General features: G+C 43.7%; 1 protein-coding gene across 1 annotated transcript; it reads right to left on the bottom strand.

Moving 5' to 3' along the window:
- Window positions 1–7: 7 nt before the first annotated feature.
- Window positions 8–714, bottom strand: LOC128714306 (bolA-like protein 3). Its single transcript, XM_053809182.1, has 3 exons — window positions 670–714; window positions 343–432; window positions 8–190 (listed from the first exon to the last, which is right to left on the bottom strand). The coding sequence occupies exons 1-3, from the start codon at window positions 712–714 to the stop codon at window positions 8–10; spliced, it is 318 nt and encodes a 105-aa protein (XP_053665157.1).
- Window positions 715–20,783: the final 20,069 nt, after the last annotated feature.

Raw genomic sequence — 20,783 nt, 5'->3', positions numbered from 1 at the left:
ACGGCCGTTACTCAGTAATGGATGTGTGTATCCGGAGACCGTGCATGTCTTTAATTTCCGATTTGAGTGTTTCCGTTATTAGGCGGTGCTGTTTGACCGTGGACAGTCCTTTGAATTCTTTGCTTTCGACAAATATTTCATACATCGATCCACAGCCGCCAGAGATATCGGTAACAACGATGTTCTTTGCCTGCAAATCCCAGAGAAAACGTAATTTGAGTACCATTGTGTATTGAGCCAAAGCTACTGATAAGGTAATCTTCAACAACGATCGATCAACGACCCGATGCCCTTTACCGAGGGATGACACTATTGTATTATTATCACGCGGGTTCCACCTACCTGGGGGAACTTGGTCTCGAGTGTTTTTCTTAAGTTTGCTTCAGAATTTTTCACCATTTGTGAGTTTCCCGACCACACGCGGCTAAGTATCTGAAAAAAAACGAACAACAAAGGAACGATACGTCAGCTTAATAAGTATGATAATGAGGCCGATATTGCTTGGCGTTGCTTTGAATCCGTACGCAACGATCTGAGTAAACTTATTTTTAGCAGATGACCCTGTCCCTTTGCTTACAGAAATGAAAGCGAAAGTGATTTTTCGCATACTAGATTTCATTCTTCATGCAGCTGTACAATATGTGCAGCGCAGCACAATTTTTGACTCACAGAAATGTAGCGACTGCCGAGGTTTCGAAACAAATATCCACTCATGGTTTCCGATCGGCAGGATCCTGGCCTACTGCTTTATTGTTTATTGAACTGCCCGCTGCACAACACAGTTATGAGTGGTTCGGATTGCTGTGATAACAAGCAGTTACGAAATCAACTCTTCTAGTTGTCGCGCCTGAACATTTATGTCTGGCAGCCACACTTGATCAGGGCCGTGAAGTAACGATTCCTCCTGTCTCGCGTACAGTATTGCCGATAGCAGTATTGAGTTGGTTTTGTTAAGTTTTCCTAAACAGGTAGAAACATGTTGTTTCGGTAATTTATGCCCTTCGCAATACACCGGTTTTCTAGATGGTTTATTTTGACATTTTTTTACATCACGGCGGGCGGTCGCTGTTGAACTACTTTGACAGTTACAGTGTTGGACAAAATAATAAGTTTGTTGGTTTATGTATGCTGCTGATGCTACAATACGGAAAGAGAATGATAAAAGGGCAAAAAATGACAGATAGAAATTGTTGGAGATTTTGAAATATATATTTTTTGAGATATTTTTAACTTCAGTTAGGCATTATAAGGAAAACGGCTGCAGAGCGGGAGCCAGCTACAACTGGTTCCAAATTTTTCCAGAAAAGGAGCCTATCTGATCTATCTAGCGGACGGCATTGTATTACTGTGCCAAAAAATAAATTAACATAAAATACAAAATTAGCTTTTAAATCCGCTTAAGCTTAGCTTCTTTCGTTGAATCAGAAGTTTATTGTCCACATTTGTATTCTAAAACTGAAATTTGAATGTTCATTTCAATCCATAAAGCTTCGAAAGGAATAATTTTGAATTATACAAGTAACAAATTTTAATCAATTGTCATAGTGAAACCGGACCTATCGTAGAGTTGAGGGTAATGTGGCCATGAAAGTTTGTCACCATTTTGATGTTGTTTAAAAGTTTTTTTTAAGTACGCTATCTTTGTACTGTTGTTGCGATTTTCAATGTTTTTCCTCATCGAAATTAACGAATCATGCGCCATTTGAATTACGTTACTAACATTGTCCAACCATCGTTGCATAGTGCGTAGAGCAATTTCTCACGAGATGGCGCTAGCCTCGTTTGTACGCAGTCTTTCCAAATTTCACTGCACAATGGTCGGTCATGCGTAATTAAAAAAAAAGTTGTAAAATTATGTTCGTTATTATCATATTTCAACTATTTGGTGCAAAATTCAGGTTAATTAACGCTTATTCATATACAATGTTTATGAAAGGATGCGTTTTTTTTCACAACTCATCTTCATTTGAGACCTGTAAAATAATGTTATTCTTTCTAGAAAAACAAAAATATACTAAAAATTCGCTTTTTTTACTGCGAAGAAAATGTGCCAGATTCCCATAATCACGCTCCCCAATCACCAGCCTGTTTGCTGATAGTAACCTTGAATATTTCTAAGTTCAAAACCCCATTCATAAAACTAAATAGACGCTTCCTTTCGCTTCGCTTCCACTCTCGCCCCGGTCACATGGCTCTATGTGTTGCGGGTAATGCGGCTCGTCTCACATTGTAATCTTCCTGTTTCTTAACGCCACAGTTCTTTTTTCCTCTCATTAACATGTGTTTCCTTTTTCGGGGAAGATTCGCTGCCACACCACCACAAGCATAAAAAGACCAATGTTTTTTTTTTTCTTCTTTACTTTATTATGGCACCTCGCCGGCAGTTAAGAATTTTATTTATTGGTTTGCTATTTTCGCTTAATTGTCAAAGGGATGAAATATGTTACTAGTTTTATATGAAGTTCGGCAAGTACTTCATAGTTTGGCGTTTTTTTTTTATGTCGGGATGTCTTAAAGCATTAAAAATAATACCAGCTGCTAGCCGTAACGCAACGAAAATCATTATCCGTCTCGTCCACCATTTAAGTGTGCGGCTCCAGCTCCATACATACCAACCGGATAATTTCGTTTAACTGCTCCACCGTTTGGAAAGTGCCAAACCGACACATTGAACCCATGCCTACACATTAAACGGTCGCAAACGATTTTATGGTTTCGTTTTGGACAGAACCTCTTGCGCCGTTTCGGGGTAGTTGTTTTCCCCCTTTCTTTTCAATTCCACTCTATTTACACAAGTTCTTCGCATCTCGTATATAATCCACAACCGAGAGAAACTTGTTCGTTCCTGTTTTTTCCCGCCTGGCGGTGACGGAAAGCGCCGGAAAGGCGACCGATCGCTTTCGTAAGCGAAGAGAAGAATTCCGAGAAGTCTGCCAACATCTCCGTACATGTGGGAATCGTTGGTCGCTGGACGTGAAGAATGCTGCCAAAGGCTGCGTAGCGATGCGTTCTTCGTGTGCTCTCCGGCACGGTGTCCCAGTGGGCTCTCCGAGACGGCTCCGGATGCTGCTGTCTGCGTTGGAAAGGCATTTGGAAAGGCCATCCGTTATTTTTTGGGGTTTGTTTTGTTCTCTCCAACATAACATCGTGAGTTGAAGGAATGAACCTTGTACGGAACATCGCCACGCTGATGCGGATGGCCATCCCGTGGGACATACTGCGGGGTAAAAGTTGATGCTGATATGAAGAAACTTTTGCGCAAAACATGCCACGCAACGACATCTTGCTTCGATAGAGTAATAGAAATCAATTTTATTACTGATTTTGTTAGAGCTAGCTTAAAAAAAAACAATCGTTAAAATTAATTCAACGCACACTAGAAAGGAAACAACCAAAGGCAATGGACGGCGGATTCCAAGGCGTCATTCACCTTGTACGCATCGTAAAGCTGGGAGGGGTCTCTCGCCCTGAAGAATCGGACTGAAACTGAAACTCTTAATTAGTGGTCGAAACGCACTGACTCTTCTGAGGGTGGGGAGGGTTGGGTTCAGTTGTTTAGCACTTAATTATGAGTCTGCGAAGTGATAAAGAGAGAAACATCGGAAGAAAAGCAGCCAAGCGTTACCTGGCTAGAATCGATGCAGGTGCTTACTGTTAACCTTATACGCGAGACTCCATTGATGCGTTATGGTAACCTTATGAATGATGCATTAGACAGCTTCAAATTGTTAATTGTGCCGCTATCAAAGTGTATGATACCTTTACATTTCTCTACAGTTGGATACTTTTGTCTGAGAACGTTTGCACAGGGGACGGAGTGATCAGCGCGCGATCTTCACCCGTAGCAAGGGATGATTATCCAGCTATGTGGTAAAATAAGTGTAAATAAGCCAAAAAATGGCAAGCATGATTTAGTATGTCGTTACGCCAAGAAAATCAAAGATCCGTTTAAATTATATTATAATATTTCAAAAACTCATTCTGACCATAATGCCCGCGCACTGTGCAGTTGCAGCCAAAAATTCACGAAAAAGCGTAAATGCGCCTAAAAGCGCTTAATGTAGACGATCGGTCACGATCACCCCAACAGTCCCAATTTCTTTTACTTACCCTTCTCATTATCCTTTTTGCTGTCTTGTTTCATGCGTCTCTCTCTCTCTCTCTTTCTCTCTTTTTGCTTCGTCTCAATGAACTGTACGACCAAAACAAACACAACGCTCGACTGCAGCAGCAGCAGCGGTAGAGAGAAAAAAAACAAAACCTTCGACGACACGGTTTGCGATCGCCGAGGAGGGCCTGCTTCTTGACGATCTTCTTGTCCCTTGGGTTCCTTTTTCTTCTTTGCTTTCCCGTAACCATCGTCGATGCGTGTCTGCTTTTAGTATGTTGGCCTTGTACGGCTGGCTGGCTGTGGCAGGCCGGTTACGGGTGCAAAGTTGGTCCCCCGGTGCGTTTGAGCCCCGTCTCTCTCTCTCGGTGTGTCTCGCTCACGTCACCTCGTCAGCATGACCGCCGTTTGCCGGCAGCCGGCTTTGTTATTATTTTTCTTCCGTTCTGTTTTTACACGCCACTTCTCCACACGGCTGCTGGCCATCCGGGTGGTTCGCTGGTTTCTACAGGCAAAAGAAGATCATGAAGCCGCGCGGCAATAAGAACCAAGTGCCGGGGCAATGTGCAAAAACCGCGTACACACGGCCACGACGAATGGTGCTAGTTTGTTTCTTCGCCGTCTCGCTGCGCCTTCTTTTGTCTGGCCGCCCCATATAGGAAGGTAAGATGGTAGTAATCGGTAACAACAACAACAAAAACAATATGGGGTGTGTTGATGGTAGTGGATGATGGAATGGCCCCCTCCGAACAGCCGCAGACGGGTTGGTCCGTGATCGGCATAAAGGAGCTGGGTGAATGGAGACGGGAATTTGCGAATGTTTAACGTATTTTTTCGGAGACGATGGTGGCGATGGTGGCGTTGTATATTGCTGCCTGATGAATGTGATGTTCACTGGCAAAAGTGCTGGTCAATAACCGAGTCTTGGAAGCAAACTGTAGAAGAACAAAAGATGCGCGACAAATGTGTCTCAAAGGAAAGAATTCCTTAAGATCGCTAGATATTGTTGATCATGCAAGGTACTCCTTGGTTCCAATCAACCTTATACACAAAACCAACCAACCCCTCCGGGTCTAGATCAGAGTTGGGTCACAAGAACGAAATCCGTTACAGTTCGATCAGTTGTTTTAAGTGAACGAACGAACTTCGTTCGTCAAACTATGTTGCTGCAGTTGCTGCGAATAGTCCGGCCGGGTTAAATATAGACAGGTCGAGTGACTTATGGCGTTAAATGTAAAAGTAATTTAACGAACTATGAAGCAAGATAAATGAACGGCTTGTAACGCAGGTTGAACGACGCATAACGCACGTTGAGTTATCTGTAACGCACGTTGAACTAGCTGTAACGCCGGTTGAATGGAATGTAACGTAGGTGGAGCGATCAGGAACGGCAGATTGAGTGAACTACTCGTCGAAAGGAGGAACATTTGGTGAGCGAACTGTACGAACGAGTTAAGGGATGACGGTCAAAAGAACGAAAGATCTGCTTCGTGCGTTCAGTTCTTCGCAAAGAACGAACCGGTTCGCTCAAGTTCACACAAAACTAACGATTTACCCAAACCTTAGTGTAGATTCCATTTCCATGCAGGTTCCCATTTTTCCCCCTCCCGGTATCATACGAGTCATTCGAAACAAAACAGGCAGAACGGTGCCAGAATGTGTTTTTTGTGCGCTTACGGGTTCGACAACGAGTGAGCTGCATTGAAACGCGCCGCTGTTGATCGTTATTTTTACTCATTCTTTGGCACATGGGCACCTGTAAAAAAACCCCCCTTTCTCTATACTGGTTTCTACTCGTTTTCTTGCTCGGTGCTGTTTTGTTTTTCTCTCTCTCAACACCGGCAATGGTAACAACAACAACCGGCTGCAAACCTCCCAGTCTCACAACAAACCGCCGCACCACCAGCAAAGATCGTACGATCGTCTGCGGCCTCGATCACATTCACCCTGTTTTGGATGTTTTCCACCGTTTTTCCTTTCCATTCCTCGTTCTCGCCATCCGTCGGGGTGTTGCCGGTTTTTTTTCTTCACGTTCTTCTTCAACCTTCTCGAAAAGCCGGTTTCTTTGTTGTTACTTCCTCCGTTTGGTGTCGGTTCCTCCCGGGGGGTTCGGGTCGGTACACCGTCCCGTACCGCAGCCACGACGGCGGTGGTCCAGGCGCCCTTTTTTGCAACCGAATTCCATTTGGCAGAGTTTCGCCAGAGCGTTTACGTTTACGAACGTTTGCAGGCAGCATTTTTTTCTTTTTGGTTTTCTCCTCGAGACACAAGGGCAGTTAAAATCCTCCGGTTTACTCAAGGCACACATTCAACCACATATACAGAGAGGCCTATGCTCCAGACACACTCGGGGCGTTGGAATGATGAAATTCCCGCGCAAAGTTTGTTTACAGCTTTCGAACCGTACGCGGGGAGTCGCATATTTCCAGGCTTTGTGGATGCTTTTTCCTTTGGTTTGGAGAAACTATGGAGTCTGGGTAAGATGAGTTCTTATCGTCGTGGTTTAACTCACTGCCTTGAACAAAATTGATTGCATAAATACTCAAATGGGATGTTTTACAGATCTTCAAGTCTTGCGTATCGAGACAAGTCCTAAGTTCGAATCTTATCAATAGCTTTTGCTGATTATTTGGCTACTGGGCTGCATATATTTATGACAACAAGATGGAAAGACCTTGGAGTTTCGGAGGTGTCACTAGTGAAGTCGGAGGTGGGACTAGTTCGTCAGCATCATGTGTGGCTCCTTGTTCATCTTTTTTCGCAGGATTCGAAGCTCTGCAAATAAATTTGTCTATTAAATAATTAGTTATTGTTGAATAATCTTCAAAGGGAACTTTTTTTCTTTTAAAAGATTTTCAAGAGATCATGCTATTGGCGCCTTGCTATCGTGATCTGTAAATAAAGGAAACTATACAGGGACAGGTGGTTGTACACTTCTTTTTCTTAATACCAGAAATCAACCTGTTGTCTGCAACTACAGCAGTCCCTCCATCTATTATCTGTCATATACATCCACGCCATTGCAGCTTAAATCTGATCAACTCCAAGATCGCTTGAATCTTAGTTAGGTTTTGAAGTCAGTTGCATGGTTAATGATTCTTCCGACAACCTTTGTCTAAAGGATCTTTTCTGTTCACTGTTACTGCTCAGAATCCTGGTGTCCTTCGTCTATATTGAGCGTACCCGGTGGTATTCATTACTGTTGAGGTAAAGCTGATTCAGATTCATGAATCTGAATAAATCTGAATCTCTGCTTCAAAGATTCCTTAATCTCCCAAGATTCATTTATCACCCAAGATTCTTGGATCCTCTAAGATTCATGGATCCATCCAAAATTCATGAGTCTCTAAGACTCTAAGATTCAACCCCCTCCCTGGAAATCAGTTGTCAAAAATGGGCCCAACTACCGCTTCCGCTTTAAGGTCCCCAAAGGGGCATGATCCGCCACTGTTCTTAGGATTTATGAATCTTTTGAGAGTCAATTGCTGATTTGAATGACTCCTCACTAAAGATCCATACGAATGATTCTTATCAAGGGAATCATTAAGCACGACACTGCCAGATTAGAGACGTAGAAAGAGTATCCAGAGGTGATGAAAAAGGCTGTTTTAAAAATGGTTAGTTCAGGCAGAATTTCTCATCGTGGAACTAGTGAAGTCATTGTGCAGTACTTTAGAACAGGTTCAGCTGGGTCTGAGAATGATTCCTGACAACCTCATATCGCAAAACCCTGTTAATCTACAGAACCTTGACGTAGACTTGGTCTAACTTGGCATATAGGATCAATGGTGTAGATTTTTGTCAACTTTAGTGCTATTGGAAGCTTTAATACTACCATAACAATAGATTTATACTCATTATTGTGATTGATCTGTGCATCTTTAACAATTCCCACCATATCTTGAGGTTATAAAACTTAACTCTTGGTTGTTAAAATAAGGTTATTATAAAACTGTTTTTTTATAGAATTAGATTCGAGTTGGTAAAGTGCACAGTTACAAAATGGTGGGTGTGACCTATGGGAGGCCGGACAGACCAACTTCAGGAATGGAGTCATCGGACAGATTAGGCAAAGTGTAATAACCGCCGTCAAGGTTAACGTTGTAAGCGGAAGCAAAATTTGCTCCTCCCACCAGAATTTGGGGGCTGCGTTGTGGGGCGGGTTGCAAGAAGGGGTTGTGCAATGGGGTTTGCAAGAACTCACAGCTTGAAATGGAGTCATTGATTCATAGTTCTCATGCTCGCTGCTTAGGAGGGGGGGGGGACTGGGTTCGTTTGCTGAGCGACGATCGTGGCAGATGTGATTGACGCAAGCGAATTATCGCTCGACCATTTACATACACATTTTAGGTACGAATAATCACGCGGTCAACGGCAGCACCACCACCACCACGCCATGTAAGGACTCCCAGGAACGATTTCCACTCGCATAAGCGTACAGCGTGTAACTCAGCTTGATCTGATATATGGTGGCCGCACTGTATCAGCACTCGAGAAGTGTTTGGAATTTAATTTCTATTTAGACACGTGTAGCGCGCGAGATGGTCGTAAGATCTGCATTCTTCCCCACTACACGCTACGCTTTTTTGCCCTTTTGTTGTGACGGGGTTGCCGAACCAAAAACAAACACCAGGCAAAAGGAGAGAGGGTGGGGAGGAGGGGCTATGTGTGTGTGTATCAACAACACGCGCAACACTTTTATTACGCATCGCTTTCGGACGAGTGCAAACATATTCCACCGTTCTGTTCGGGGCGAAACAAGAACCGGCCCGAACCGCCGCCGGTATGCGAAGATCCGCACCGGCTTCGTGCGATCGAGAAGCCATTGTACCTTAGAACAGATTAACCTTGAGAAAGCCGGTATGCTGCTGAATCATACGACCTGCACGCGCGCCCCCTGCTCGTTCTCACCCACACACACACACACCACCGTTCCAACCCAACACCGCCTGGCACATAAATTGGAAGGTTTGAAACAAAACAAAAACAAGTGGGAACAGACTGTGGGAAACGAACTGGCTTAGCATTATTATAATGTTTTGATGCGACAGGTGTGTTCTGTTGTGAACTGCCGTTGTAGGTGGAGGGAGAGAAAAGATATGAAACCCTGTGGAATGTACGGGAATGGGAGGACACCCAGAGATCGTTGAGGAACAGGTGACTTTCCGGGATTTTTCCGACATCTTCACGTTTGGTGGTTCAGAGCTCCTGGACAACCTCTTCATGGTTGCAATCCTGTTTTTTTTTATTTGGGTTTGAAATGTAGGAAGTGCTAGCATGAAATATTGGGATTTTTTTAAAAATATTTTATATATTTTTTTAAATTAATTTCACTAATTTTAAGCTTAAATTTAAACCAATGTCACGATAGACATTGTAAAGGTACTGTCGTTGTACCAGGTTTGCAAACCGTTCTCATTGAAACGTCAAAGTGAGTGCAATTTCGCTAGTGCACGATCACGATGCACTGTTCGTGACTTGATACCGTTGTCATTTTTCCAAAACGCAAACAAAAAAACCCCCGTCCAACACGCTTACCAATCTCTCCGAACGCGAAAGAGCAAACCCAGCCACGACGACATTACCGTTGACGCGTCGCGAATGCGCGTTTGAATTTACCATCGCGCGAAAACGTTCAAGCTGCACGTGGAGGTTCAACGAACGGATCGCGAAACGGTTTAGCGGGATGTGATGAATAAAGAATCAAACACACATGCGCTCCCGCCGGACGTCAACACACACACACACGCGGCGGGGTTTCGAAATGACAACAAAATCGCTGGTGTGCGATCGGTGCCGGCGTGGCATGAAATGCGCAGCGAAACACCCTCCCCGAACCACGGTCACACGTCGCACAGGCGGTTTTGGAGTAGGTGGTTGGTTGTAAGTATTAAGGGAACACACTTATTGTTTATGTATACACAGAAACGATAGCTTACGCCTGGTAGAAATTTGGTATAAAAGTATAGTACTTTATGCAGCCTGCTATAAAGTAGAACAAGCTGAATCTTATGGAAGTTTTTTTGTTATGGAACCCTTTTTTGCCAATCATAGAATTCATCCAATGCCCATCTGTATAGCTTTAGTTCTTTCTCAGATTTGGTTGTAAAATTGTTGTAAAAAAATATATTACTTTATACAGCAACTTTAACTAACAACTTTATACAGCAAACTAAAACGAGCTCTCCGCGGAAACGAGCGAGCGCGGAATCTTATAGAAGTTTAGCTTGATCTTCGGCTGTAACTAAAACGAGCCCTTTTTTGCCAAACCTAGAGTTCATCCCATACCCATCTGTATAGTTTTAGTTCTTTCTTAGCTTTGGTTGCATAATTATTGTAGAAAACTATATAACGTTATATAACTAGCTTTAGAACTAGAATAAGCAGAATCTTATAGAAGTTTAGCTTGATCTTCGGCTGTAACTAAAACGAGCCCTTTTTTGCCAAACCTATAGCTAATACCATACCCATCTGTATAGCTTTTGTTCTTTTTTTAGCTTTAGTAGCATAATTATTGTAGAAAACTATTTTACGTTATATAATTAGCTACAAACTAGAACCAGCAGAATCTTATAGAAGTTTAGCTTGTTCTTCAGCTGTAACTAAAACGAGTCCTTTTTTTGCCAAACCTAGAATTCATCCCATTTCCATCTGTATGTAGGCTTTAGTCCTGCATCTTCACTCCAATGAACAAGTACAAGAACGCCTTCATTCGATCGAAGTTTTGCCCAATTTAACGCACCACAAAAACCTCATTCCATTTTCGGTTTTTCTGTACGTTTACCGCTTCAAAATTCGCCACAGGGGGAAATTTGCCGAGCGTGGAAAGGCGTACCATTTCACGCTAACGCCGTAATAATAAAAAAAAACAAAACAAGCTAAACCAGCAAAAAAAAACGCCAAGAACGTTGACTTTCGCTGCGTGTGTTTTGAGCATGGTTTCAATTCCCCCTCCTTAACGACGCCATACGGTCAATGTTTGCGTGGAATGTCGATCGTGGACCCGCCGTGTCCTGTTCGGGTACCATTGCATTATGCCTAAATCTGACACAAAATCTTGCACATGGCTCAGACGTTGCTACAGTGTGCCGAGCAGTTTATTGAACCAGGGTGATTAATATGCTATCGTTTTAGCTTGTCTGTTGACATTGGCTATCGTTCAACGCGGTAGTGGTTGCGCATGTTTGTGTTTAGATTAACACGTTCAAGGCACCGGACGGTTGTAGATTGTAAAGATACTAATTTTATTATCACTTGACGTACAATGTTGTGTAGGTTCTCTAATCGCTCGGCTAACCCAGTAGACGCCAGTTTGCCAATTGCACAATGTGCAACGTTGATCCTGCCGATAAGAAAAAGATGCGCAACAGTGTAATTAGAGCACTTGAGTGGCTTTTAGAGAGGACGGTTTTTTTTCAATTTATTCCCTTCATACGGTTTACCGCATCATATGGACATTTTAAAGATCAACGGCTAGCTGCACAACGCTCAACATCTTGCCCAGATGTAGGTTCAAATCTCAGTGATGCGACAGACGTTTAATGCCAAGACGGAGATGGCTTGAGTTATTAAAGTAGTATAAATAAATATAAGCGTGTGCAACTACTTCTTAAGGTTGTTGTGCCGAATCATGCCTTTTTCCTGGAAGATTTGCTATATTTATAGTAGTTTTATTTTTTGGAACATCTCGAACATTGTCTGATCTTTCATTAATCCCTTCACATATTCCTACACCCATTAAATCCCTTACTACTGTTTAAAAATTGATAGCGAAATCAACACAACAATAACAATAGATCGATATGCAGATCTGAGTTAGGAGTAAATAAATTATGTTATTATTACTTATATTTACTTATAATTAGATTAAGATACTTACAGTAAATACTAAGGATTAGGTAAGGATAAATAGATTTAAGTTTTTTTTTTCTTCTCCCTTTATTTTATGATGCGGGTTTTTATAAGATTTTTTTCCCGCTAAAACCGAATTTAACGCCAGAACAGGAAAAGTAAAACAAACTCCGACAAGCTCAGCCATATTTCAAAGCAATGAGGAAAGACAAGTTCGAACCCATTAGATAAAAAGCTACTACAAATGTATTCTGTACACAAGCCTAATTACATTCAAATATACTCTTCTACTACTACTACTACTACTACTCTGATCTTTCATTATGTATGTCTTTTTGACGCCTTGCTGCTAAATCCTGGATTCTTAATCAGGTTTCTTAAAGTTCATATGTTAATGGAACGAGATCATGTCCCATCAAACGGAACAGGTGATTTTCTAATATTGAAACATCTGGATCATTGATAGAATTCCCTATCCAATGGTTTCCAAATGGTCGTTATTGCAGAATCTTTTTGTCGCCATAGCTCACAATAGTTTCTTACCGAGCTGGTCCCACCAGTTTGACATATTCGAACACCATGACTCCCTGGTTGTCACTTAGAGCTGCATCTCTGTTCTTATTTACTAGATGTTGATAAGCTTCAACTGCTACTAGATCTAGCTTTGAAGATGCAAAATATTAATGCCATTACCAAATAGCAAATTTGTTTCTCTTATGCCCCTGCTTATACCCATCATTACTGATGTTATGGGTAACGCAAGCTCAAGTGGCTATTTCTAGATATTAATTGTGAATCAAATAGTGCTCTAACAGTACTTTACTGGACCAACTTTTAACATCAGTGCGTTAAACTTCAAGCTTTTTAAACATATTTTGTCTTGAACGTTGTTTACCCTCCATTCACACCAATACCACTGCACCGAGCCCAATCGACGACCGGTCGGGTGCGATGGGAGTACATAGCGTCATCGATCTCTCGCACTGCTGCTATTCATTCAGCAAAATTTCGCTCCCACTATATTTCAGACAAACAATCCACGAATTGTGCCATGCGCACGGCACACTCAACCTCCGCAAGCACGCGAGTAGCAGTGGCCAGAGACGCACTCGCCGGGAACAATCTGCTCGGGCGAAGTCAAACAACAAAAACAAGACCCCGCTGCTACACGCTACGTTCAGCGTGGGATTCCCTTGGCAAACGTGCGCCCACACCGTACACAGCCCAGCACCCTCCCGGTCGTCTCGTGCCTGACACGAATTCGGGTTACAGTGTGTGCATTCCATTGCATCGAATCGCAGCGACTGCGACTGCAGCAGCACCAGTCTTGTTGCAACGAGATCTCACCGAACGCTTCTCTCTGTCACAGTCGTCTGTTTGTGCTCGGGTTTTTATGTAGCCGTATTCCACTTCGCAAATGCATTGGAAGCTCGCTCCAATCCCCATTTAAGGGATGAATAAGCTTCCTTTCTCTGGTAAAATGCGCCAACTAGAACACCGCGACGACTCTTTCGATGCGAAAATGAGTTTCTTTCATTGGATTTGGTGTTTTTTGTTGTTGTTTGCTCAATAGGGGGGTTTGGTTTCTTCATTACTATCCCCTAAGGAATGTTGTTATTGTTTTGCGAAACGTTCCACGAGGTCCATCTGTCTTCTTTTCCCCCCCCCCCGTATCAGCAGCCAACTGCTGTTGGGCCTGACAGACGTTTTTGATCTATTTCTCGCCACGTGATGAAGTCATGCCGTGGTGGCGTCTTACGGTAATGTGTACCACCTCGGCAAGGGGTATACACAACTTCTTGGGGTGCAAATCAAACAGGAAGGTGGGAAACATTTATTTGTGAACGTATTATAATGCTTAATGACACAATTTATCAAATAATACCTTATTTAACACTAGAACTACCGGGGATCAGCCATTTTGACCGGGGGAACGCTTGACTCGGGAAACATCTACAGTAATTCTTGGGGTAAAACGGATTTTACTATCGGTGGTACGTGAATTTTACATATCTTTTCTGTAGAATGAATTAAAAAAATGTTCTGGAAACATAATTCAGGCCTGCAAAATTGTTCTTCGACTGACCGCAAAATGAAAAACGCTTAAAACGCTTCATGGTTCTAGCGTTAAATCCCCTCAACTCAACCTAAAAAACGAGCGATCATCGATCACCAAACGTATTTGTTCGTTATTTTGTACGTGGTGGAGATTGTTGAAATTCGCAACGCAGCGAAACGGTAGACCTCGGGCGGCGCGTTACGTTACGGCATCGGGTGCGCGAGACTCTGTTGTGCGCCATCCATGTGACCGACGTGTCTCACACGGCCGTCCACGAGTTGTCAGCCCAGCCGCACGCGAAATGCAACTTTTTCGCACCACAATCACGGGTGGCCGATTGGGGTGCGGTCCATTCGAGGGAGGCTATGGACGCAAAAGTGGGGTGTGTGGTGTGCGGGGGGTGAGTGAGCTGGGAGCTGGTATGGTTGGAGGGCTCTGCACACCGAGCCATGAACACCCTGAACGGTTTGTTTACTATACTTTTCCACGCTCGCTCGCTCGTTCTCTCTCTCTCTCAGCACACCCGTTGTGGGGCCACAACAGGGAACTGATAGGGCGAAACCAGGCTATCCGGGAGAGAAACAGGGAAGTACCGTGGGTGGATGGAGAGTGTTTTTGTTGTGCACTGTACTGCCTGGGACTGGCCGAGATACGTTTGTGGAGGTGATGTGTTCCAACTCCCCAGAGCACTGCCACCGGATCAGAGCCCAGCGCACTGAGGGGCGTAGTGGTCCGCGGGTGTGGTTGGACTCTGGCATTTGATAGCGGCGCCCTTATCACACCCAACACACGTTCCGACGTTTGAGCTAAATCTTCCGAGCAAACTGGCCGAGATTAGAGGTACCATTCGACAGTCAATGTTCAATATTGGTGTGTTTTTATGGACGGAAATGATTTGGAGCCACCTTTCAGAGATGTTAGGACAGATGTATATGGGAACTGTTTAGTGGTTTAGTATAGGGTGAAGCTGATTCAGCTACAAGTCTCTTTTCCGATGAGTCAGAAATCCTCAAAGATTCATGAATCATCCAAGATTAACGACCTGCAAGGAGTTTGTTTGCTATGGAACCGGTTATAGGTTGCCCAACTACCATTTCGCTTAGAGCACTGAGGGCATTCCTGGTGTGAATGGCTTCATATGAATGACTCTTCTGAAAAGACTCATCAAGTACAACACTAATACGGTTAACCCTCTACCGCCTACCGGTATGATTCATTTCGTTGGGAAGCTGATCCGTCGTGTCTCATCCCTGTTTTTTATTTCTGGGTTACACGCGTGACACGGTAAACCCTGGACCCTGGAAATTCCCACAATTGGGTGTAGCCGACACACCGACATACACTGTGCGACTCCCGGGATGCTATACATTGAACGGTGTCTGGCTAAATATAGCGTTTTGTTTGCCTTGCACATGTGGCATCAATCGTTATTAGCAAGTTTGCATCGTTTCCTTCGGCAGGGTTTAGTGTGGAAGGCCTTGCCGCGGATGGTTCAAACTGTGTGCAGCATTATTCCCCGTGATTAGACAACTGGAGTTTTAAGCTAGATAAAACAACACAGAACGCGTCGAACGTAACCGTAATGAGAAGAGTAGATCGCAATATGTTTTACAAGTTATAATACCTTCGCCCCGAGTTATCTTGTGCCGCACACGCTTGTTTATCGATTGCCTTCTGGAACCGCTTTCCCACATTCATTCGAAACAACACATTTTTTCCAAGATAAGCACAGTATTTATCAAGCGCTGTTTACTGAGCTGCGGGTATTTATTTCTCTGGCCGTTTATGAAGGACGGCCCATGACTGGTACGCTGTTGTTTTGTTGATGATTCTGAAAATAAGTAACCTGATTGTATAATATTGCTTTCCACGTATAAAACGCCGGTGTTGTGTTGTTTATCTTTTCCAACCACCCCCTCACCCACAGTGTATGTCAACCCCCTCCCAAGGTTCGTAGAAATTAGATTCCATGAAACAAATAATACATCAGACGCACCCGCTCGATCGATCGTGCAAAAGATTTATACGGCGTACTCACACTTGCGAAACGCTGATAACGTTCGTCCGCAAGTCTGTTTGGGTGTGTGTGTGTGTTTTTTGTTGTTTCCTTTATGCCTCCGTGGACAAGGACAACGCACTAACTAAAGCAGCTTGTTTACCACTTTGTGATGCGTTTCTCTTTTCTTTTTGTTGTTGCTTTTTTGTGTTCCTCGCCGTTTTGGTGCTTGTTTTGTGAATCAATTTTCGTTCGGTGGCGAAAAGTTAAATTAAGGCGGAAAATCGAAATGAAGGAAGGTATGATGGTTGTGTTAGAAACCTCAGCTGGTTATTGATGCTTCGATTCTTCTGGGATCTGTTGCTATTGAATCGAAAGAACTGTCGCAATAATAATGGTATTATTTTTAATTTTTCAAATAACTTTTTTAAAGTGTTTTTATATTTTATTTTCAGACATCTTCATTGCATTCAACAGTGGTTTGCGGTTGATAACGTTTTGAACAGCGAATATCACATGTAAGTCCAGATTCAGATCCATGCATCTAAAACACTTAAATCCAGTCACTGCAAGTCTTCGATTGTAATAAAATATGTTAAATTGCTTATCTTATCATAAAGTGATGCTTTAGATATTGATTTTTTTTTTATATCGATTACCCTTTAGTAATTAATTCAGATTGTTTTATAGAATTTTTAGCGATTCATGAATTGTTACGTTAATAATCTTCATGAATTAATGAATCTTTTGTCAGTCGACTCCTCATTGAATATTTATATTTCACTAACATATAGCTACTAATCAACAGTACAGCAACAAGAGCATCTAATCGATTTCACTCACAGTCTGTATCAGAAGCATCGCTGCATTGCTTTGAGACCTTTTTAAAGCAACCATGACATCCAGACCATTCTGAAATTGTTCTTTGCTATTACAAAATGATACTTTTGCAATGTTTGTGCTTATTATACCCACAAGAAAAAAACCCACCGTGGCTCGTGTTATATCCCGAGCACTTTCTCCTTGCCCGAGAGAACACAAAGATGTGCCCGTTAAATGGAAAGTAACCCCGTACCGGCCATGGCTCGAAACTCTGTCCCGGGACACAAACAAACTTCCCGTCCCGCTTCCACGGCCTGTGGAATCAGCCATCAAGGATACGCACGGGCAAGAATACAGCGGACATACATACGTTTGCCGTTCGCTTCCCCTAGCAGACCCCGGTTCGGACGGAGGATCGGCAACAACAGGGAAAGAACCGGCATGGAAGATGGGCTTCGCAGGTCGCCCGTACCTAAGCGCGGCCCCGTGTACATTATGTACAAACGGGCGTTCGTTTGGTTCGTAACCTTGAACGAATCCTTGCACTGCTGCTGAGGACTTCTATGTGGGTTCGCTTTTCTTTCACCCCAGCAAGAAAAAAAAAAAATACCCCCCCAATGTCTTGCGCGCTATTTTTATTTGCCGTGTTCAACAAACTGTACGAAAGCGCGCTTTCGGTTCACGAACGTTCGGTCGACAGACGGCTTGTTTTTGTTTTTTTTTTTTGGACGCCAACGATATCCTTTTTCACAGCTTCTGGGGTATTGACGAGTCACCAAAAAAAAAACAAACAACAAATGGAAGGATATTCCGAACCAAGCTCGTAAAATGTATAAATGTGTACAATGGAGCGCAGGTTTTACTTTCGTTGCTATTTCGCCCAGTTTCCATTGGGGGGGGATGTAGAAGTACTTAAAGTTCCACATTGAATAACTTAAGTTATAATATTTGCGCTACATGTAAACAACTGTGTGCGAATATATTTCGTACAAAGAAAATCCAAAAGTCTTGTAAGACATTCTCCTAACGACCATCCACAGTCTGAATGTTTGTGCGAGTTGTTCACGCCCCGCAGGCTTCCTTTTTTTTAAAGGTGTAAGCAGACCATAGCGAGAGCTTTTCTACGTTCTGAGTCTCGGGTATATACGCATCCGTTTCTTTGTGTTGTTTTTATATTATAATTTATGCTTCGTTTCATCGCCTTTCACTATATTGAGCCAAAGGTCAAAGCGCTTGGGAGCTAAAAAAAAAACCCCACACACACACACATTTTGGCCATATTGGTAGCAGACGCAGAGTTACAGAAGAAAAGACATTTCGAAGCCAACACTAGTTACACGACCGCATCCCCGCAGCTGCCATTTAATGTGCGGAGACACGGTAATGTGTTTTCGGTGCGGTTGGTACGCGAAAGAAGCGCACCAGCAATGCTAATAAGCGCAAGTTTTCCTCTTATAAAGATCGTTTATTTGCTTTCCTACGATCGGTGGTCTGCATTTTAATGCGCGTCAGTCGATAGCGCTCCATAAAGGTAGTTTATTTTGGCAATTGGTTGTTACCTGGTCCCCGCGCCCGATGGCCATTGTGCGGTGATTCACTTCCGTTCCGTTACGCCGTAAAGCGACGATGACGTGTGGTGTGGTAGGGAGCCAACCAAGACCGGCCCAGCCACCTACTCGGGCAATGCGATGCGGTGATGAATAATTCCGTCGATGAATCTGTTACGAATGTGCCTAGGAAAGAGGACGTGGGCGAAAAACAGCAACGGCAAAAAAGACAATATACACCCCCCTTATTTGCCCCACACCCTCCTCTTCACCCTTGCGCGGGGAGAGGGTTGAAATCTTTTTCCCAGTCACTTCTTAGCGCGTTTTGTTCAATTAATCTCGCACCGTGGTCTCGCACAGTGTTTCCTCGCCCAATCACCCCTATTTGGTGGGCTTTCCAACCCCTTACAAAGCGGCTAGGGGGTGAGGGGGTGAGTCCATCCGGCACCGCCGGTACACACCATCCTCTCCAGCAGCAACCAAAACACCTGGTGCGCCGTGGCGCGAGAAGCGGGCTGGCCTTTTTCCGATCGCGACAAAACAAAAACAATCACCCACCGTCCGCCCAACGGTGCGCCGCGTCTGGTGCGGCTGGGGTTGTGCGGAGGGCGCCATTTTGTGCACCAATACCACGAAATCGAGGTCATGTTTACGTTGCGATCACCGCCGGGTTGCGTATGGCGGCAACGGTAGCGAAAAAGGGACGCGAGGCCACAAAACGGTGCGCGCGAGCGAGATGCAGATGCACATTTCCTGTTCCTGCGAGCAAAACAGTTCGGAGAAAGGAGAGTGAGAGCAACAGCGACGGAACGCGCGTGTGGGAAGAAACACGCAACACTGTGACGTGTGTGCGTGTGTGCAATATTATTGTTTTTTCTTCAGTCTCATATCCGTTTGATAGTGAGGACATGTAAAAAAAACGCGATGAACAATTTTTATAGCGCTTACTGTAGGTGGCCACGATTGCACTATGCAGCTGGTGTGCAAACCACTGTGCGGCAATGCATGTGGTGGTAAAATCGTTGCCTAGAAAGGTTTATTTACATTATTCAGTATTGGGAACGAGCGAGATAAGCAAAGCTAACTGTTTAACGAGAGAAAGAGATAACATAGCAACCCCGCAAGCGATGAAAGGAAAAAGAAAAACAACAACGGAAACAGAATGGAATGTCGTGTTGAAGTAAAGTTGTAGTGGTGTGTTTGCGTTTTTTTGTGTTGTTTTGCTTTTCAGGTGGTGCAAGAAGAGTCAGTCTCGAGGCAAGAAGGTGTTTGCTCTCATTTTAGTCGATACGAAAGGTACACAAAAAAAGCATTGTTCCTCACGCATACACACACGGGACACGGGATGAAAGGGCGTATGAAAAGTTGCTTTGGGCTTGACTCACACACTCCTGGCTGCTTTGATCGGCTAGAGTGTGTTCGGCAAATGTGATGTACTTGTTCTCTACATTGCTTTTTTCGCCCGATTTGGGAAAATAGTGAACAATCTCTAGTTTGCTTGGGTATATCCGCAAAAATATACGGTACTGATTACAGAACCGTTGTGTGCGAGATACGCAAACACAAACGCGCAGTCGCAGAATTTACACCAACACACGCAAAAACACCCAGCCGAGAAGGGTTTCGTTTTACTCGAATGTTCGAAAGCGACGGTCGGATGTTTACGTTTCGTGTGTTGGTTTTTTTTTATTTCTATTGTATTGAAAAAGCGGCTTGAATGGGAGAATAGTTTAATTTTTTTGGAGTTAAATACAAAGATTTCCAAAAGAAAACAAAACCTGTCATGCATGATGTCGCTTTTATCACACAACAACGGAACAATTAGCTGGTACGAAAAGTAAACCCCTTTACTTTTCCTACGCTCCGTGAGCTGTTTTTCGATGCGATACTGTGTTGTGTAACGTCGCGCCGACGTTTTCTGCCCGTATAGCTATAGCGTCTACGATTGTGTGCGTGCGGTCGACTGGGTCGACGCGCTTGCTGAGGTAAACACGAAACTGAACCGTCGTCGCTCGATGCGTTCATTCGATCTTGCACGTCCGAGTCGATAGGATCTGAGCACCGGGTCGCTATTCGCTCTCCTTGTACATATAATAAGTGAAAAGTATCCCACAGCAAAGCGGTGGTGTGAACGAGATAGAGCATTCAGCTTGGTTCGACTGTTTGGCTGATTTGAATTGAAGCGCTAGAACGAGACAGTGCGCACCTAGTGTTGTTCACAAAGCGGAGTCCCAAGACGCAAGTGTGCTGAACGCGGGAAGGAAATACGACCGCACCGTGTACCGAGCAGTGTGCTAACAATATTACTACAGCGGCCAATAGGAAGAAAAACAAGGGTTTACATTTCCATTTCGGGGCCGTGTGTTTATCGCTTTGTTATTGTTGGTTACTGTTACTGCC

The sequence above is a fragment of the Anopheles marshallii genome, chromosome 3, assembly GCF_943734725.1.
Source record: "Anopheles marshallii chromosome 3, idAnoMarsDA_429_01, whole genome shotgun sequence".
Classification (NCBI taxonomy): Eukaryota; Metazoa; Arthropoda; class Insecta; order Diptera; family Culicidae; genus Anopheles; species Anopheles marshallii.
The sequence above is the reverse complement of the archived record's forward strand: the minus strand, read 5'-3'. Positions and strand labels throughout refer to the sequence as shown.